This window comes from Wasmannia auropunctata, unplaced genomic scaffold (assembly GCF_000956235.1).
Source record: "Wasmannia auropunctata unplaced genomic scaffold, wasmannia.A_1.0 LD333481.1, whole genome shotgun sequence".
NCBI lineage: Eukaryota > Metazoa > Arthropoda > Insecta > Hymenoptera > Formicidae > Wasmannia > Wasmannia auropunctata.
In genome coordinates, this window is record NW_012029409.1 from 1 (window position 1) to 20669 (window position 20669).

The 20669-nt window shown below is 30.0% G+C and overlaps 5 protein-coding genes across 6 annotated transcripts in view; 4 read left to right on the forward strand and 1 right to left on the reverse strand.

Annotated features, from left to right (window-relative positions):
- The first annotated feature begins 4302 nt into the window (after positions 1 to 4302).
- Positions 4303 to 7270, forward strand: LOC105459981 (zinc metalloproteinase nas-4-like). The gene is made up of 4 exons (XM_011706387.1): positions 4303 to 4664; positions 5137 to 5439; positions 6342 to 6481; positions 6892 to 7270. Exons 1-4 carry the CDS (start codon positions 4370 to 4372, stop codon positions 6973 to 6975), a joined length of 822 nt encoding a protein of 273 aa, XP_011704689.1. The 5' UTR covers positions 4303 to 4369; the 3' UTR covers positions 6976 to 7270.
- A 573-nt stretch (positions 7271 to 7843) lies between these two features.
- Positions 7844 to 9957, forward strand: LOC105459982 (low choriolytic enzyme-like). The gene is made up of 4 exons (XM_011706388.1): positions 7844 to 8259; positions 8831 to 9133; positions 9424 to 9563; positions 9737 to 9957. Exons 1-4 carry the CDS (start codon positions 7953 to 7955, stop codon positions 9818 to 9820), a joined length of 834 nt encoding a protein of 277 aa, XP_011704690.1. The 5' UTR covers positions 7844 to 7952; the 3' UTR covers positions 9821 to 9957.
- A 1173-nt stretch (positions 9958 to 11130) lies between these two features.
- LOC105459983 (zinc metalloproteinase nas-7-like) lies at positions 11131 to 14248 on the forward strand. Its single transcript, XM_011706389.1, has 4 exons — positions 11131 to 11536; positions 12856 to 13167; positions 13566 to 13702; positions 13910 to 14248. The coding sequence occupies exons 1-4, from the start codon at positions 11236 to 11238 to the stop codon at positions 13991 to 13993; spliced, it is 834 nt and encodes a 277-aa protein (XP_011704691.1). The 5' UTR covers positions 11131 to 11235; the 3' UTR covers positions 13994 to 14248.
- Positions 14249 to 15910: 1662 nt separating this feature from the next.
- Positions 15911 to 18344, forward strand: LOC105459985 (zinc metalloproteinase nas-4-like). 2 transcript variants are annotated; one of them, XM_011706391.1, is made up of 5 exons: positions 15911 to 15925; positions 16017 to 16354; positions 17116 to 17418; positions 17837 to 17973; positions 18210 to 18344. In XM_011706391.1, the coding sequence occupies exons 2-5, from the start codon at positions 16057 to 16059 to the stop codon at positions 18291 to 18293; spliced, it is 822 nt and encodes a 273-aa protein (XP_011704693.1). In that variant the 5' UTR covers positions 15911 to 15925; positions 16017 to 16056; the 3' UTR covers positions 18294 to 18344. The 2 variants fall into 2 exon arrangements, with proteins under 2 accessions (XP_011704693.1, XP_011704692.1); XM_011706390.1 differs by lacking the exon at positions 15911 to 15925 and having other exon boundaries at positions 15995 to 16354.
- A 759-nt stretch (positions 18345 to 19103) lies between these two features.
- LOC105459986 (glucose dehydrogenase [FAD, quinone]-like) overlaps positions 19104 to 20669 on the reverse strand; it is a 15538-nt gene continuing 13972 nt past the window's right edge. Inside the window, exons 7-9 of the mRNA XM_011706392.1 lie at positions 19944 to 20271; positions 19366 to 19634; positions 19104 to 19303 (exon numbers count right to left, since the gene is read on the reverse strand). Of these exons, the coding sequence (XP_011704694.1) occupies positions 19260 to 19303; positions 19366 to 19634; positions 19944 to 20271 (641 nt within the window). The 3' untranslated portion in view covers positions 19104 to 19259. The remainder of the gene's footprint in view (positions 19304 to 19365; positions 19635 to 19943; positions 20272 to 20669) is intronic.

Here is a 20669-nt window from a genome sequence, read left to right on the forward strand (position 1 = left end):
ATAATTTTAAACTTTATTTAATTAATAAGTTTTATTAATAAAAATTAATATATGTATTTTACATTAAATTTTGATTTTTCTGTCCGAGAATCTTCTAATCTAAAGATATAAAAGCATTTTCATCCTTGTTCTCTATAAACTAGCAATTATTTTCTAATAATACTATGGTCATTTATAACCCATATATAGCTTTTTTAGTTCAAAAGCATTATTTATATTTCGTACTACAATAAGTACATACATGAATAATACGCAAATAATTATCATCATCATGGTGGAAAGAAATATTCCACTATGATATTTATGACATACTCGAGCTTCGATATTGATTATATAGGGAGGGGATTATATAGCTCGACAAATTTTAAATGCGAGAAACGGATACCAACAAACACTACCTAGCGGCAGTTTTGCAAGTATTCAGTGACAACACTGATGATAATATACTGACTGCGCAGATCCTGTTCAATTTTTGCCGACAATTTGACGATAATAATAACTGCGTTTGAAAAATCTGCTCAATTTCTGCTGCCAATATGCTGTCAGATTGCATTGCACAGATCCTGCTTGGTTTCTGCCGCCAATGTATAATTAGAATTTATTAGTAACGTCTGCTCGATTTCTGTTGTTTTATGCCAATTTATATATACTGGCATAAAACGTTAATAGATTCTATTAGATTTCTAGCAATAGTTTGCCAACATCGTCAAATATTACTGAGACTGTATGAAATCTGTTGCCTTTCTGCTATCAAAAATTGATAGCAGATTCTGTTCAAAATCTGTCTTTGCACAGACTTGGCTATCTTATTACATTATATTAATATATTGAAATAGCGTATGCATCTTTCAAGCGAGAATTTTCCTCTATCTGTCTTCTATATTTGCATTTTGATTTTAGAGAATCTCAAACAATTTTCTTTTAATTTAAGAATTATTATTCTCATAACATTGACAACAACTTATTATGTCTAAATAACATTTTTCTAACAAGTAAAAGTTATATTAATTTACTGAGATTATTCCGCAGATCTGCATTATAAATTTCTATCTTTATTGTGTATATTATATATGTATATTTAGATCAACAGTCTAATTTCGCGAAGGCACGTGAAGGGGAGACCACCGCTTATGGTGTGGCTTACGATTATTACAGCGTGATGCATTATTCATTATACGCGTTTGCCATAGATACCAACGAAAAAACCATTATTCCAAAGGTAAGTAATTTAATTATTGATGTTGATTCTTTTGTCAGAGTAGTTTAATTAATTCTGGACGAAAGTAGATACCCGATACCGGTTCACTATTTTTAAAATAAAAATGATTATTCACATTTGCAAGTAATACGTCATGCATCCAATTGTATATGTACGAGTATATTATATATATATCTGTGTTATGTATGTTTAATTTAAGCATATATAAGAATAATTTTTGTAATGGCACTGGAATAGTAATTTTTTAAATGTTTCAGAAACAAGTAGATGAAAAAGTAATCGGCGAGAGAGCGAATCTGAGCGACTCAGACCTTATAAAGATCAAGAAAATGTACAAATGCTAATTTATGCGCGTAATTAGCGTTTATGTCAAAGATTAGTTATTGATGATGAAAATGGCTTTGATAATGGCTTTCTCTATTAAAAAGAAATTCTAAATTAGAAATGTTTAATAAAAAATGTATGTGTTACGGAAAAGTAAAAAATATTTGACTTTGTATAAAACCATTGTTAAATATTAATATAATCTTGATTAAGTATTATAATATAATAAATGTACTTATGCCTTTTGTGTGCAAATGTACGTATTGTAATAAATATATAATAATAAGTGCAGCATCATATATTTTTGTAATAAGTTTTCTTTTCCTATCACCTTTATTAAAGATTTTTGTCTAATTGGACAAATTTTAAGAATTTCAAAAATGAAGGATAAGATATTTTATTAAATAAAACTGATTGAAGAATGTTATGTATCTTAATCCGACGATATATCTTCATCGAAATTTGAGATTATTCTTTACTTGTACATGAATTTCTGTAATTTGTAATCGCAAAAGATATAATAATTATAAAAGATGGTTATTATAAAAGATGAAACAATACCAGAAAGTATATCAAGAAAATTATAAAATCATAGCTTTCCTTCTAATAATTTTGTTGTTTATGTGAATATGGAGTTAAGGAATATAGGTATATTTTCCAAAATATTAAATATAACATATTTACATTATCTGTATCTTTACATTATCCTTGGTCTTTTCGTGTGAAAAGTTGCCCTAATAGCCAAGTTGTCTTGTTTGCTATCATATTGCCGAAAACAAATTAATAAATTTCAGTAAGAACAAGATAAGTGAGCCATTTGGCTCTGAAACAATATCATTCCTCTTCAAAATGTGTTGCTCTCAAAATTCTGTGGAAATGCTATGGAAATTACTGACTAGGCCAAGTTGGCTTAAACAAATGAAATGGCAAAAGTTTTCCATCGGCAGACATTTTGCTGACAATAGAATTTACAGAATAAGCAACAGTTGCATTCAGTTTGTTCTGAATATTGACAAAATAAAGTGTTTCAAAAATGCTCAAAAATATTGCCGAATGTATAATAATATATAATATGGTATAATAATGTTTTGTAAACAAAATCGTAATTTAACATTTATTGACCATTACTTCATCTCCACTTCTTTTACATTAATGGTTCTGATAATTATTTTCCTTGCGTCCTGATAATTTAAATTGGACGATTTAAATTCGAACTTATAATAATCGTGTGTCGCAATGACTTTCATTTCAATTTATCGCAATACATATTGCATATAACGAACAATAAAAGTAAAATAATTTTTAGTATTTCTCAACATCTAGATATTCTTTATTTTTTCACAAATAATCGACATTTTTTGAACTGCGATTAAATTTAGTCTAAGCATAGCAAAATATAATACGATATTATAATATAATAACATCTTTTACATACATACTGCTACGTTTTGTGAAGCATAACAATACAATAGACTGTATTAAATTAATAAACAATTTTAAAAATTCTGTAGATATATCATTTTATCATAGCCGGAAATACTATTACTATCCTGCTAATGAATTAAAAAATTATAAAATAAATAGTATTTAATGTTACAAAGATGCAGCAAAACCGAATGTATTACAGATATACAAATATTTGCATAATATTTTAAATAAAAAATTATCCTTATTTTTTCTTTGTATGCCAAATTATTCTTATTTTTATATGTCTTTTCAAAGTTTTATGTATTCATGCATTACAAGTCACTTTTTTAAATCATTAGTTGCCCTTGAAGCTTCATTTATTGTCAATAAACGTTTTTGTTTTGTACGTAAGAATATAATTAGGTTCTGTTTCGCAACAACTCAATTTTATTAAGTATTAGGGTTATTTAAAAAATTACAAGGACGTCGTTACATTTATGCTTTTAATGTTCAATAAAGTGCAGGTAATGATACTGTAATATTAGAAATTATGATGCTAATGTTCATTAATTGCGTCCTATTTAGAAACTAAATTAATGAAAATTAAAAATTTCCGTGTGTATTATATAAAGAAAGTGCATATATACGTGAATGTCATACATACATAAAAATTATATATAAGGAATTAACTAATAAGTGTGATATGTTCAATTACCCGTTTATAAAACAAAGTTTGTGTTTATTTCGAATTTTTAATAACGTTATACTATTATTATGTAATTTAGTTATTTTAATCATTATATGCAGCATCAATAAGTGAGGAATATTTCAGAAAAAGTTATGTTTGTAGCATTTACATAATTATGTTTTTAATAATTGATTAAATGCCGCACAGTTTTATTTTTAAGAATATATACGTTTAATATATGAGCTACGTATTTTACTTTTATAGATAACAATGCTGATAAAAACTAATAAAAACTAAGACAAATCTCTAAATAATACTCAAATATTTAACCACGATACTTCCGACAAAAAGATATTCAAAAACTCCAACAATATTGAACTATAATGTATAATATCAATAAGAATGCAATATCGGTTCGTTTAATAAAATTCGAGTCAAACGAATGTTTTATCTATTGTTTTCCATTAGTAGCGCATGTACATAGAAAATGTATAAATTACAAAAAATTGTATGCCAATTATAATTATTGCTAAGTAATATTGAATATCATCCACGCATCAATTTTGACTGCCCGATAAAAGCGATGAGGTCACGTAAGTGGGCCGCGAAAATGTTTGCGATGGAATGTATATAAAGGGAAACATTCGGCGATTGTGCTGCATTCGTTTTCGTCGTTATAAGTCTATAGGACCATAGGCAAAACGGTAACTGGCTATAATTTAACGTCAATTATGATTTGTCGATTGTTAATCACTTTCGCGTGGACGCTTTCCGTCTTCGCAATATTTGCGTCGGCGATCCCTTACACAAGGGATACTAAGGAGATGCCCATGATGGTTCCGGACAAGGAAACAGGAGCTCGGGTAGCGAAATGGACCAAGGAAATGAATGTAAATCCTGAGGAATTGGGCGGCTATTTTGAAGGAGACATTATGCTCATCAAAAACACTAATAGAAACGGACTTAAAAATGAAGCCACACGTTGGCCTAATCGCGTTGTTCCCTACAAAATCAGTGGTAACTTCAGTAAGTATTTTTGAGACAAAAATTTTAGTCACATTTTATGCTGCAATTCTTCAAAATTAATTGTATTTTGTAATATATCATGAAAGAGAAATTTAATGTGCATTAATAAATCTAAATTCAGATACTAGATACTATTTTATTAGAATTGAATAGTTCTCATGAAGGTCTTTGATGCATTTCACGTAGTCCAGTAATATTAAATTAGATACATAACTAATAAATAATCAAGAATACCAAATTACAATTGAAATTTTATACAATTGAATAATTGAATCTATTGAATAAATAAGTTCCTACAACTAAAAATGGAATAATGCACTTATTATCATCTTGAATCTTAATTTCATTTGACAGTTAAAATATAAATTGAATAAAATTAAGCGCCTCGATATAATATTGAAGAAATAATGATGGTTATTATTGCAGTCAAAATTGTTTTCTTTCTATTATTTTTTCACATTTTCAATTGCAGATAAAGATCAAAAGAACCTTATACACAATGCAATGAAAGCCTATCACAATTATACATGCATCAGATTTAAACCGCAGCGAAAGGAAAAGAATTATGTCAACATCATTAGTGAGAACACTGGGTGCCATAGTAATATTGGCAGGATTGGCGGTCAACAAATAGTAAACTTACAGATTCCTGGTTGTGTAACATTGATAGGTACCGCGATACATGAGCTCATGCACGCCCTCGGTTTTTTTCATGAGCACACCAGAGAAGACCGAGATGATTACGTGGATATCATTTGGAATAATATTCAAGAACGTATGTATTCGCAATCTATTCAAGTTAAGAATTTAAATAAGAGAAATATAACTTTTTTAAATAAATACATAGTCTGTCCCAAAAGCAATGAGATTATTTTTGGGGGCCTAATCAGAATTGTCGGGGAGTAGATCCATGGAACAGGGCCTTTGTTGAGGGATGTCAGGTATACAATTTGACCCTTCTTAGTTGCCTCCGAGCCTTTTTAGCATTCGATACCGCCAGCAAAGTACGTTGTAATAAAAAAATTCAGCAGTCTCGAGTAGCAATCAAATTCTGCGTAAAACAAAAAATCTAGTTCCGTAACATGTTGAAGACGTTGAGAACAGCTTATGAAGGTGCTGCTTTGTCTTCAGAATTTGATCACGTAACGCTGCTTAAAACACAGCACAGTCTGTACTGTAATTGAGTTTTCGCCCGTAACAAGACAAAAATTACAACGCACTTTACTGACGGTATCAACTACTAGAAAGGCTCGATGGCAACTGGAAAAAGTCAGACTGTATACCTGATATCCCGCATCAAAGAACCCGTCCAATGCATCCACTTCCGACAATTCTGATTGGGACACCAAAAATAGTCTTATTACTTATGAAATAGACCATGTATTTAGTCGAGGCATATATTTTTAACATCAACTATAACTTTGCAATTAATTTATCAATAAAATGATAAGCATTTATAAAGCTGGCATTGTTTTGTGCATTATATATCTTTTTTTTTAACGAGATTTTCTTCTGTTTATGTTCTTCTGTTTATGGCTTGAGACCTATGTCTTAATATGGGCGATTCCTTATATAAAAATAACACTTTACTGACAGTACGCCGCAATAATTGATTAAAATTATTTTGCTGGTCTGCATTATAAACTTTCATTTTTATCCTGTGCTTTATGTGTCCAGCTACCAAAGGTAATTTCGTGAAAGATACGCCGGGGACTGCCGACTCTTTCAATACGTCTTACGATTATGGCAGCGTGATGCACTATTCAGCATACGCGTTTGCCATAGATAAGGAAGAGAAAACCATTGTGCCTACGGAAGTAAGTTATCATTATTTTTATGAATGTTCTTTACATTGTTAGTTTATCAATATGTTTATCAATATGCATTACTAGATCAGTTATTATTATCTACAGAAGTATATTCGAGATACCCCACCGTTTCATCACTTTAATATAGAAGAAAAATTATAATTATAATTGATAAAAAAAAAATAATGTATCCCCTAATTCTCAGACATAATAAAACAATATAATTAATATCCTACAATGTAACACACACTGATAGAACTTCCATAATATATTAGTGATGCCAACTGAATTACTATTACTTACATCGAAACATTAACTGTTATGCATATTCATACATGATTCGTATTCTTAGGCAGCCTTACTCTACATAAGAATAATTTTCGTAATGGTACCGAAATCTTATTGTTGAAAATTTTCAGGATCCAGACGCAGAAATCGGCCAAAGAGAGGGCTTTAGTGAAGGCGATATTAAAAGAATCAACACAATGTACAATTGCGCCTAATGTCGGCGTAATCGGCATTTACCGGCCGCAGACGTCTGATGTATTGATAAATGGATACGACTTTGATAATGTTTTTATGTATTAATAAGAAATTCTAAATTAGAAATATTTAACATTCACGCATACTGTGTATAAATACACTACTATGTTTTCTTTTCTGCAACTGGTGAATGTAATCGGCATTTTATTATGTATTTATGTAATTGTTATTAAATATTACAATATTGTAAATGTACTTGTGCATCTCATGTGTACAAATGTACATATTGAATATAAATATAATACGTGCATCATATTTTTTATGGAAAGTTTTTACTTTTTACCATTTATAATCCTATGTCATATTATATGTTGTCAATTTCATATTGCTTTTTGATTAGTATAACCCGATCACATTATGTAATTACAGAAGCACTTACTTTCCGCATAATGCAATATATTATATTAAGATGGAATAAAATGCCCTTTTCATATATCATATATGGGAAAGAGCTATCTTCAAATTGCTATATTTTGAAAATAAAAAAATCATAAAACAAAGAGCATTTTATATAAGTATAAAACAAAGAATAAAGCTAATAGTTGATACTTATGCGTGGCATTAACGAAATTGCAAAAAATGTGATGTAAGTGCTACAATAAAACCTTCAAAATCATGATTTTTTTCTCTTAAACGTGTTTTTTTTCAAAATTGTGATATGATAGCCAAATTTAGATAACAGATTTATGTGGCAACAATTATAGGCAAAAATACATTAGAAATGATTATTCGCGCAAGTATTGCAAAAAAAGATAAAATTTTGCTAAACGATGCTATTTCGAGTCACTCGACAAAAGCGATAAGCTCGTGTGCATGCAAGTAGGGTATGAAAATTTTTGCGATGTTACGTATAAAAGAAGTAGAACAGTCATATAACTGCATTTGCGTTTGCCGTCATAGAACTACAAGTAAATAGGTAATTTTGTAATTTAATTTAATGTTGATCGTATTTTATCGACTGTTCACTTTCGCGTGGACGCTTCTTGTCTTTGCAATATTTGAGTCGGCAGTGGCGATTTCTTACGTAAGAAATACTGAAGAATGGTACAAGACGGTACCAGATCACGAAACAGGAATCAAAGTAGCACTATGGACCAAGGAAATGAATATAAATCCTGAGGAATTGGGCAGTTACTTCGAAGGAGATATCATGATTACAGGAAACACCAAAAGAAACGGAGACACTAATGAAAACCTCCGTTGGTCTAATGGCATTATTCCCTACATAATCGCTGATCATTTCGGTAAATATTTTCGAAAAATGAAGATTAATCATGCTGTACTATGTAGTTTTTACGAAATCAATTGTGTTTCATAATACATTTACCAGTTGTATTTATAAGTGGAAGGTTTAATATTTTTAATGAAATTAAATTCTTACAATATCTTGATATTATTTCATTGAAATTGGATAAAGATTATCAGTACATTTTACGTCACTGTGACAAATGTTTATCTATTTACTTTATTATGTTATGTATTAACGTGCTTTTAAATGGTTTGGATATATTTAAGATGTTGCGATTATATGTGTTAAGTTTTATTTGTACTGGATTTGACGTCATTGCAGAAAGTTTCCACTACAATTAAAAAATAATTATGAGATTATGTTTTTAAATACACAAAATAATTGAAGTAGATTTAAAAGAATAATGCAATTATTACTTTTATTTTAACTTGTTATTTTATACATTAACAAAATATAAAAATTAAACTACGTAAGTTTAAATACTCATCTGAGTGTTCAAAAAAGAACAAAGATTTTTCTATACTCAAATTTTTTAAATCATGTTTGTTTATAACTCTTTGTTACAGATGACAATCAATTGGAACTTATAAATGGTGTGATGGACGATTATTTTAATCGTACATGTATTACGTTTGTACTGAGAACGGATGAAGAGGATTATATCAACATCGTTAGCGATAATACTGGATGCTCGAGCAACATTGGCAAGATTGGCGGTGAACAAAAAGTACACTTACAGATTCCTGGTTGTGTAACATTGAGAGGCACCGTGATACACGAGCTCTTACACGTCGTCGGTTTTTGGCATGAGCACACCAGAGAAGACCGTGATAATTACGTGCATATCAATTGGGATAATATTGAAGAAGGTACGTATATTGCAATCTATTTAAATAAAGAATTTTAAAAAATAAGAGAAATATAACTTTTTTAAATAAATATTTAATCAAAGCATACGTACATCTTTTTAATATTAATTAATTGTGCAATTAATTTATAAATCAAAATAATAGACATTTGGTTTAAGAACTATTATGGCTAAATATTAAACAAGCCATTCCTTATATAAAGATAACACTTTACTAATAGTACGTTGCAATAATTGATTGAAATTATTTTTCTAATCTATATTAAAAATTTATATCTTTATTGTGTATAGAAACAAAGAAAAATTTTGTTAAGAATGATCCGGGGGTTACTTACACTTATGGTGTTCCTTATGATTACGGTAGCGTGATGCACTACTCAGCATACTCGTTTGCCAAAAACAATACAATAAAAACCATTATTCCTACAAAAGTAAGTAATCATTATTTTATTCTTATATCTATACGTCGTAAGACGATTGAGGATTGAGTCCTCTATTAAATCAAGTAGTTTAATTGCTGGACGAAGTAAAATTTCTGGATATAAACTACCAATTTGTTATTCTGAAATGATGGCATCAAAATCTTATTGTTGATATTTTTCAGGATCCAAACGCATTAATTGGTCAGAGACAGGGATTTAGCGACTCGGATATTCTAAAAGTCAATAAAATGTACAATTGCATCTAATAGTTACATAATTGACTGCATTTATGTCAGAGATAGTACTATATTAAATGGATACAGTTTGACAATATCTTTGTATTTCAGAAAATTCTTAATTAGAAATATTTAATAAAAATTTTTGTGTATCAATCATAAAAAAACCGAATATTTAGCATAAAACGCATAAGAATTCCTTCTTCCAAATCAGTTATTCGATTAATATTATTATATTATTAAAATATAATCATTATTTATATCGTACTCGTAAATTCTTTTTCTTTTCTAATGTAATCAATATTTTTTGTACTATAATCAAATCTAGTCTAATTGTAAGCATAACGATGAAATATTAATATAGATACAACGAAATCAAATGTTACAGATAATATTGCATGCATAATTTGTGAAAAAAAAGGTATTGAGGTTGTTCAACATGTCGTTTCTGAATTTTGCACATTCACGTTTGTTTTTTTTTATCATTATTCGTCCTTGGAGTTGTATCAACTTTAAATAAGTTTTTATCTAATGCGAGTATATAATGAGGCTTTATTTGCTGACAACGAAACTTTTTAGATACTAGAATTATTAGTAAAATTAAGGATGTCATTGAATGTTATATTTTTATTGTGCAATGAAATACGCGTAATGATAGCGTATATCTTACAGACTATTATATTGTTAAATGTGTATGTGCGTGCGCTTCCTCTTTTAAAAAATTATTGTAAATTTTTATTTAAAATTATTATAATGTTTATGAAAAATAAAAAAGAAGCATTTACAGATATTGTATTTACATAAGTATAACAAATAATTTAATATATAATTTAATATTTATAATATAAACAATTAATAAATTCATAAATGAGAAATCTTAAATTACCTTATTACATATTTTATATGTTTCTTATTTATTCTTATAATGTTATCATATAATTTAATTATTATATTAATTATTTTTATGTGCAGCATTAATAAATAATATTTTTACAAAAAATGAAATATGTTTAGTAAATTTAAATTACGTACAAATGTTTTAATACTAAATTTAATATGATTTATAATGATATTTAATATAATTTATTAAATGCAATTTAAAAGGGTTTTCTACTTTGGATATAAAAATCGATATATTTATTCCTTTAATAGTTCAATAAAAACCTCTTATAAAACTGAAGCATACATAAGACAAAGAGATCAAACCCGGAACCTGTTGTCTATTAATTAATAGTTCTTATACGGAAGCCATACGTCATTCCCTAACATGATACGATTATTAGCCATACAGAAGCGATAAACTCATCCGCATAGGACGTGGAAACATTGCGATGTTATGTATAAAAGGGAAGCGATCAGAATGGTTGCATTACTGCAGTAACTCTTGCTGTCAATAGGACCGTAGGTAAATAGGTAATTTGCTACAATTTGATTTAACGTCGATCATGGCTTGTCAACCGTTAGTCACTTTCGCGTGGACGCTTCTCGTCCTCGCAATGTCTGAGTCGGCGGGAGCGATCCCTTACACGAGGAATACTAGAGAATTGCCCATGATGGTTCCGGACAAGGAAACGGGAGCCAGGGTAGCAAAATGGACCAAGGAAATGAATGTGAATCCAGAGGAATTGGGCAGTTACTTCGAGGGAGACATCATGATCACAAGAAACACCAAAAGAAACGGAGCGACTGATGAATCTCTCCGTTGGCCTAATTGCGTCGTTCCCTATGAAATCAATGGTGATTTCGGTAAGTATCTTGAAGAAAGGAAATTTAGCTGTACAGTACCGTAACTAGTTATCTTTACGCCCGGTACGAGTTCAAGATTTTGCGCCTCCCTGCCCGCCATTCCCAGACTCACGATTGCGCCACTCCTGACAATTGTGCACGATGCGGCGGCACCGACAAAACACTCTAGTTACAGCATTGTAATCTTACCGCCAGCAAACATTTTCAAAAGTTGTTCCGCTTTATAAATGTTTTTAAATGAATTTTTAATTTTAACGCCAGCACGGTACTTCATGAAAATGTGTCGTGCTGATAAATTTCGATACTTCTGACGGTAGTTCTCGCCTGTTTCGATCAATTTATACGCGAGGATATCATTTCCAAAAATTGTTTCGCCTTATAATTGTTTTCAAAGCAATTTTTATTTTACCGCTAGCACAACACTTCACGAAAATGTGTAGTGCTGATAAATTTCGATACTTCTAGCAGTAGTTCTCGCTTGTTTCGATCAATTTATACGCTAGAGTATTATTTCCAAAAATTTTTTTGCCTTATAAACGTTTTTAAAGGAATGTTTAATTTTACCATCAGCACGACACTTCACGGAAATGTGTCGTGCTGATAATTTTCAATACTTGTGGCCATAGTTCTCGCTTGTTCCAATTAATTTTTATGCGAGCGAATCATTTTTTAAAGTTGTTCCGCCTTATAAACATTTTCAAAGCAATTTTTAATTTTACTAATGTCAAAACTACTTATCTTTGCGTCTGGTGCAAGTTCTGCAAAATTTTTGCGCCCTTCTTTCCCCAGACTCCTGATTGCACCTCCCTTGACGATCGCGCCCGATACGGCGATACTGACGGCACTGCCCTATTTACGGTACTGATTCTGTACTCTATAGTTTATATTTGTTGATTAATTACATTTTGTAATACATTTACCAGTTATATTTACGAAAACAAAATTTAATATGTATTAATAAAATTAAATTCTCATGATAGTATCACGAAATTAAGCCGAGTAAAGATCAGTGTATTTTACGTAACTGTTCAAAAATATTTATCTACTTAGTTTAAATTTACTTCATTACGTTAATATGCTCCTGAAAGGTTTGGACATGTTTTGGAATGTTTTGATTACATGTTCTAAGTTTTACTAAATTTGATGTCATTGCAATAATTTACTTACTCTTAATTTATTGTTTTATTTATTTATTAAAATATAAACTTTAAAAAATTGAATGCTTTAGTATTTTCCTGAATGTTCAAAAAAAGAATACAAATTTTTTTGAAGTTCAATTTTTTTTAAATTCAATTTCTTTTATAAATTTTTCATTGCAGATGACAATCAAATGGCTCTTATACAAGCTGCGATGGACGACTATTCTCAGTCCACGTGCATTAAGTTTGTACCGAGGACGGCGAGGACAGATGAAGAGGATTATGTCAGCATCACTAGTGAAGACACTGGGTGCCATAGTAACATTGGCAGGATTGGCGGTGAACAAATAGTAAACCTACAGATTCCTGGTTGTGTAATAAAGAAGGGTACCGTCATACATGAGCTCATGCACGCCATCGGTTTTTGGCACGAACACACCAGAGAAGAGCGTGATGATTACGTGGATATCAATTGGGATAATATTCAAGAAGGTATGTATTCGCAATCTATTTAAGTTAAAAATTTAAAATAAAAAATAACTTTTTAAAATAAATATTTTATCAAAGCGTGTACACACGTTACACATGTATCTTTTTAATGTTAACTAACTTTGCAATTAATTTTTCGATATCGATAAAATAATAATAGACATTTAATTAAGAAACCGATAATGTTTATGTATACATATATACAGTTTATATATTTCTTCGTGAAAATTTGTTATGATTTTCTTTCGTCTACGGCTTAAAAATCGTTAATCTGAATATTAAACGGGCAATTTCTACTTGTACAAAAATAACTAATACTTTACTGACAGTACATTGCAATAATAGATTAAAATTATTCTGCTGGCATGCATTAAAAATTTCTATTTTTATTATACATCTAGAGGCCACGGGAAATTTTGTTAAAGTTAGCCCGGGACAGACTACCGCTTTCGGAGTTCCTTACGATTACGGCAGCGTGATGCACTACACTGCGTACGCGTTTGCCAAAGACGACAGTCAAAAAACCATTATCACAAAAGTAAGTAACCATTATTTTTATAAAGGTAAACCGGTTGACTACTTTATTAGAGTAATTTAATTGCTGGACGGAAGTAGATACGAGTTACCGAATTATCATCCTGAAATAGGGAAGTGCAATTATTTTATAATTTAGTTATGCATGAGCTATCAAATTGTACAATATCCATGTATGTGTTTTCTAGATTTTATTATTGAAAATTTTCAGGATCCAAACGCAGAAATCGGCCAAAGAGAGGGCTTTAGTGACTCCGACATTAAAAAGATTAATACGATGTACCAGTCTGCTTAATATTGACATAATGAATTTATGTCAGGGATCAGTTCTACGGCGAATGGCTACAGTTTGGCGATATCTTTGGACTTGAGAAAGATCTTAATTAAGAATATTTAATAAGAATATTTTTATTATAAAAGAAAAACAGATATTTAGTATAAAGCATATATGAGAATTTTTTCTTGCAAAACCTGTTATTGATTAACAGGATTATTATGTTATTATAACTATTATATATTATCATATTAAAAATGTTTTTACATCTCGTATGTAAAATTATATATTATAATAAATATATATAAGTGCAGCATTATATTGTGTGTGAAAGTTTTCTTCTTTTTATCATCTTCCTTGAACTATTTTCCTTAAACTTTCATATTAAATAAATACCAAGATATATCAAGGAATAATGTCTTGATATTTATTTAATATGAAAGTTTAAAAAAAAATTAAGAAATAAAAATATGTACGCTAAGAATTTTTATTGGATATTATTGGGAGTATATTACGTATACAAACTGGCAATATGTCTCCAAAATTTTTAAAATACTTTTTGGTAAACTTTTCTTTATTTGTATATTCTCTCATATGTGATTTTTACAAGAGAACACATTATAACCATTGCGGCAGTAAGATTTCTTACTCTATTTCTGACGTAAACATGATGAGTAGAAATGATAGGCTTTAAAATTGTTTCGAAGAAAAGCAAAATTCAATATCGCAAGAGAAAACTGAATGTTATAATTTGTGGAAATAAAAAAGTTATTGAAATTATTCAACATGTCTTTTCTGAATTCTATGTATATACACGTACGTATACATCATTTTCTTATCATTGTCCGTCCTTGAAATTGTATCTACTGTAAATAACAGCTTTTAGACAGTTTGTAAGAATATATTTCATTTAATAACAATAGAATTTTATTGTAGTTGTTGAGTATTATTGGTTCATTAAAAAAATTACAGAGATACGTCCTAATCGTCGCATTTTTTGTCTCTATTGTACAATATGGAGAATGGTAACGATAATTTCGATATTAGATACACTATCGTAAAGTATTAAGATTCATTAATGAATTTTTAGAAAAATTATACCAAAAATTAAAAATTATCAAATGTATGTTACATAAACAAAGAAGCATTTTAGATGTCATACATTCATATAAGTATAATGATAATAAATACATACAAAAGTTTTTAAATAAACAATCATTAACACAAATTAAATTGAGAGAAGGCCAATACGATCACATAGCAGGATCTTGGTGCTTCTAATATTTCTATGTGATTTTACACACATATTCTAATTTTAAAACAAACATTTATTAAGCTCATATTAATGAGGAATTATTAAGTATTATGCAATTCTTTGTTTATTATTTATTTATTTTTGCAATGTTATATTATCAAATAATTATTATATTTATTATTTTATAAATAGCATTATTAAGTAATAAATATTTTACATAAAGTTATATTTGTTAAGTAAATGCGCACAAAATTATATTTTTAATGTTATTTTAATATTGCAGTTTAATATTTTATTTTTAATTTTATATTTACTATTCAATTGTTAATTAAAATTTAAGATATATACATTAATTATTTTAACAAATAAACTCAAAAATTATATAAATTACAATACATAAATATCTTACCACAATATTTCATGACAATAAAACTATATAATCCAGAAACACTAAGGCAATAACACACACAAACTATAATAATTCTATAATAACAATACAATCCAATTATTAAATGGATTCGAATCAGTCAAATCCATGTCTTATCTGTAATTTTCCATCAGTAATATGTACATAAAAAATACATAAATAAAAAGAGGATTGTGTACCAATAATTATTATCGTCATAAGATCGTCGATGTTACTGAATGTCATCCTTGGTGTGATACGGCCACTCGATAAAAGAGATAAGCTAATGCGCGTAAGTGGGGCGTGGAAATTTTTATGATGTTATGTATAAAAAAAAAACATTCGGAATGGCTGTATTACTGCATTTACTTTTGCCGTCATAGGTAAATCAGTAACTTGCTGTAATCCGATTTGACATCAAGCATGCCGTGTCAACTGTTAATAACTCTCACGTTGATGCTTCTCATCTTAATAATATTTGAGTCGGTGGCAGTGCCTTTCACAAAGAATGTCGAGGAATGGCCCAAGAAGATTCCAGACAAGCAAACGGGAGCTAGGGTAGCGCTGTGGACCAAGCAAATGAATGTGAATCCTGAGGAATTGGGCAGCTACACGGAGGGAGACATCATGGTCCCAAGAATCACCAAAAGAAACGGAGTGACCGATAAACTTCTCCGTTGGCCTGATGGCATTATTCCTTACGTGATTACTGGAGATTTCAGTAAGTATCTTCGAGAAAGTAATTATATACTTATATTTTAATATTTCAACCATTCAATAATTCTTCATAACTATTGCATTTTGTAGTACAATCGAACCTCGATAACTTGAATTTTAAGGGAGGAGCTATAAAAATCTTCGAGTTATAGAAATTTCGACTTATTAAAGATTTGAGTAAAAGAGAATTTGAGTAAAAGAGAATTTGAGTAAAAGAGAATTGACATGAAAATTCGACTTACGGAAGCTTTGTACGAGAATTTATAATTTTCCGATTATGATGGCTTTTAAAGGAAAAAATTCGAATGTTTTTTGAGTTGTAGAGGTTCGAGTTATTGAGGTTCGACACTGTACATTTACTATATGTAAGAAAAAGAAGTTTAATACATTAATTAATGAAATTAAAGCAAAATATTATAATATTTAATAATATAATATTTTAATATTATTTTATTGTTATTATTAAATTGACTTAATTTTATTAATTAATGTATTAAACTTTTCATTAATTCATTAATTAATATACTTTATTAATTAATGTATTACACTCCGTATTAAAATATTATTTTATTGTTATTATTGAATTGAATTTAATTTCATTAATTAATGTATTAAACTTCTCTTTCGTACATATAGTAAATGTACAGTCAATAAAATAATATTTTAATATTATTTTATCGTGTAAAGATTATTAGTACCATACGTAAAAAAATCTTTTATTATTTTTGTTTATAAATATTATAAACAAAAATATTTTTATCGCAGATGACGATCAACTGCAACTTATAAGCGCTGCAATGGACAACTATTTTAATTTCACATGTATTCAATTTGTACCGAGGACAAATGAAGAGGATTATATTAACATCAGTAGTGATGAGACTGGATGCTGGAGCTACGTTGGCAGGCAAGGCGGTAGACAAGAGGTGAACTTGCAGACTCCTGGTTGTCTATATGAAACAGGTACCGTAATACATGAGCTTATGCACACCGTCGGCTTTTGGCACGAACACACCAGAGAAGATCGAGATGAATACGTGGATATCAATTGGGATAATATTAAAGAAGGTACGTTTTCGTGATCTATTTCAAGTAAAGAATTCAAAATAAGAGAAAATATACCTTTTTCAAACAAACATTTAATTAAATCGTATTTATCTTCTTAACGTTAACTAACTTTGCTATTAATTTATCGATTGAAATAACAGGCATTTATGAAATCGGTAATTTTTTGTCTATTAATCTCTGCAGTTTTCATTATCTCTTCATAAAAATTTCAAATGATTTTCTTTCAGCTTCTCTTTCTTCTTCTTTCTTCTTTCTTGTGGCTTATAAGAATTATTAATGCCATAACATTAAATAGGTGATTCCTTATATAAAAAAAAATAACATTCTACTGACAGTAAACGCTGCAATAATTAATTGAAATTATTCTGCCGATTTGCATTATAAATTTCTGTTTTTATTGTGTGCATCATGCATCCAGAGGCGTGGAAGAATTTCGCTAAAGCTGACCCGGGAGTTCTCTACAATTATGATGTACCCTACGATTACGGAAGCGTGATGCACTACACTGCGTACGCGTTTGCCAAAGACAACAACGAAAAAACCCTTATCACAAAAGTAAATAATTCATCATTTTTGTAAACGTAAGACTACTTTATTGGAGTAATTACTCGGACGGAGGTAGATACGAGCTACCGAGTCGTCATTTTGAAATAGAAAAGTGCAATTATTTTATAATTTCATAAGTTTTGCTTGCTGCATCGAATTATACAATATCCATGTACGTCCTATTTTTTACTTATATATAAAAATAATTTTTGTGACACTAGAATCTTATTGTTGAAATTTTCCAGGATCCAAATGCGTCGATTGGCCAGAGAGAGGCATTTAGCGAGTCAGACATCCTAAAGATCAATAAAATGTATAATTGTGTTTAATATAAGCATAATAGCAATTTTTCTTATCAAAATATAAGCTTCTTATCAAAAGTTTCTTTTTAGTTGATCATATACCAACTAACGATTGATTTTTAAAATTTAGAAAAGTAATATTTTCCACGCGGAGAAAATGTAAAAATTGTTATTTGTAAAAAAATTGTATTTCAAATTGATGTTCCAAAACAGATATGAGGTGTTGAAAATATTCTTTATTTATATATCATTACGAGCGATTCGTAGAATACACTGCGGCAATGTACTATTTACAGTATAACGAAGTTTCTTACTCTATTTATTTTCGGTGGAAATGCAGATGGAGATCGCAATCGGACGGTTTGCTTATTTATAATTTTGAAAATACAATCTCCGGAAAACTATAACGAAACAAACTTATTGTTAGACATACGATATATCGAATGCGTGTAAAGTAAATTTTGAATTGTCAGATAATTAGAAAAGAAAGTAACACAATTTTTTTCAGTAAAGTTATAAAAGTCTTACTAAAATACTCGATGGAACTCTCTCTTTAAATGAATTGTGTAACTTATCGAAACAAATACACATTTTTAAATAATACTCCAAATATTACTCCTTAATTAAGCTAATTAATTAATAATCAAAATTTTACAAAAGAAGAATATAAATCTGCGTTAAGTAAAATGTCTATTACTCATCTACGGTGGGAGATTCGAAGTAACACAACAATCCCCAAGAGAATGGTGTGTGCGTGTACATATGCGCGCGCGCACGCACGTGTTTCGCTTAATTTTTACATTATTAATTTTTTTAAGTATCTAATAATCATTTTATATATATTTTTACTTTCTTACATAAATATTCTACGTTTTTTTTCTAAGCTCCTTTACGATTTCTTTCAATTATTTATCTGTGTGAGAAACACAATGTCTCTTTAGCGAAATGGTAATAGGGCGATGCAATCGAATCGTTTGATTAAACAATTTCGAATCAGCCGATCCAGGTCTTCTTAATGAAGTCCGCCGCTCTTTCACCTGTAACATGTACAATATACATACATAAGGAGAAAAAGATAAAGATAACGAGGTTTACATACCGATCATGATCGCCGGCGCGTTCGTGTTGCCAGACGTCACCTTCGGCATGATGCTCGTGTCGGCCACTCTCACGCCTCGCACTCCTCTGACTCGCAGCTGATTGTCAACCACGGCCATCGCATCGTCTGGCGGTCCCATTTTGCATGATCCCGCCTGATGATTCTCGGGCGCGGTGTCGTGACGAATCGCGCACTCCCAGTAAGCGTCGCAGCCGAACTTGAGATGCTCGCAGTTCTTCACGGGAGTTCGGTCCAGTTCGAAGTTGTACCTGAAAATCATTTCCGCGATGCAAGAAAATAGAGATTAAGATTTTTAAATCATGTTTGTTTATGATAAAAGTGGCCCATGTAAAATGTAACGCGAGTAACAAATCGTCTAAAATAAATTGAAGTAAGAGCCTGCTGCAGGAAATATAGAAATAATCTCGGAAATAATAGCAAAAACAAGAAGATGTATTTGCTTTCCTTCTATCTGGAATTCTCATTTCTCGAAAACGATGCAGCAGCTACGTTCACTATACTCTTCACTCTCCATCCATCGCTGAGAAAACCGCTGAGAATTGAGAAGTTCGTTATACCTTTTGAGCGCCTGGGTCTCCGATAATCGAACGCTGAACTTAACGGCTTCCACGAGAGCGGCCACGTCGTCGGGATGAGTCAGGTATTTGGGGTAGATCAGCGGCTTCGAGAGAGGATCGTTGTTTCGTAAGCGTAGGTAACCGCGACTCTTCGGATGCAGGATAGTCGGGATGACGTAGATGCTGCGGTTCGTGCCCTTCTTCTCGCCCACCATACCAGTCTCCGCGCAATCAGCCAGGTAACCGCCGAAGATTAGCTGCACATCGGGATGATCCTCCCTCGGATCCGCGTACTTAGTGTTTATCATTGCCGTCACCTCGGATATTCCTACAAATCAACGCAATGCTATAAGTATATTCTGTCTCGTTTCGTTTTCAAAAAAATTAATAATGTTAATTTATGTTAATTAATTTATTGTATAAATAATTGTAAATAATTTTGTGTGTATAAAACGATAGTATAATTTTTAAGAATCCCACATCGTTAAAAAAAATTATAGTTTAAAAAAAACTGCTTTTTTCAAATTGGTGGGAAAAAAACAGAAAAATTTCGATTTTTTCCGAAAAATTGCTATGTAAACGATATACTATCTAATTTTTAATATTTTTCATTATATTAAATATGAATTGAGATTCAGAAAGTAATGTAAGTGATTTATTTTAATTTGCTCGTTAAAATGTGTAAATTTTTTATTTAAATTATATAATTTAGATCGGAAGAGCACA

What these genes read in the sequence shown, in the direction of transcription:
- LOC105459981 (XM_011706387.1), top strand. Translation starts at nt 4,370, where the DNA reads ATGATTTGTCGATTGTTAATCACTTTCGCGTGGACGCTTTCCGTCTTC. An exon ending in CAAAATCAGTGGTAACTTCA is followed by an intron (nt 4,665 to 5,136) that starts GTAAGTATTTTT and finishes TTTCAATTGCAG; the next exon opens with ATAAAGATCAAAAGAACCTT. An exon ending in TTGGAATAATATTCAAGAAC is followed by an intron (nt 5,440 to 6,341) that starts GTATGTATTCGC and finishes TTATGTGTCCAG; the next exon opens with CTACCAAAGGTAATTTCGTG.
- LOC105459982 (XM_011706388.1), top strand. Translation starts at nt 7,953, where the DNA reads ATGTTGATCGTATTTTATCGACTGTTCACTTTCGCGTGGACGCTTCTT. An exon ending in CATAATCGCTGATCATTTCG is followed by an intron (nt 8,260 to 8,830) that starts GTAAATATTTTC and finishes TCTTTGTTACAG; the next exon opens with ATGACAATCAATTGGAACTT. An exon ending in AAACCATTATTCCTACAAAA is followed by an intron (nt 9,564 to 9,736) that starts GTAAGTAATCAT and finishes GATATTTTTCAG; the next exon opens with GATCCAAACGCATTAATTGG.
- LOC105459983 (XM_011706389.1), top strand. Translation starts at nt 11,236, where the DNA reads ATGGCTTGTCAACCGTTAGTCACTTTCGCGTGGACGCTTCTCGTCCTC. An exon ending in TTGGGATAATATTCAAGAAG is followed by an intron (nt 13,168 to 13,565) that starts GTATGTATTCGC and finishes TTATACATCTAG; the next exon opens with AGGCCACGGGAAATTTTGTT. An exon ending in AAAAAACCATTATCACAAAA is followed by an intron (nt 13,703 to 13,909) that starts GTAAGTAACCAT and finishes GAAAATTTTCAG; the next exon opens with GATCCAAACGCAGAAATCGG.
- LOC105459985 (XM_011706391.1), top strand. Translation starts at nt 16,057, where the DNA reads ATGCCGTGTCAACTGTTAATAACTCTCACGTTGATGCTTCTCATCTTA. An exon ending in CGTGATTACTGGAGATTTCA is followed by an intron (nt 16,355 to 17,115) that starts GTAAGTATCTTC and finishes TTTTTATCGCAG; the next exon opens with ATGACGATCAACTGCAACTT. An exon ending in TTGGGATAATATTAAAGAAG is followed by an intron (nt 17,419 to 17,836) that starts GTACGTTTTCGT and finishes TCATGCATCCAG; the next exon opens with AGGCGTGGAAGAATTTCGCT.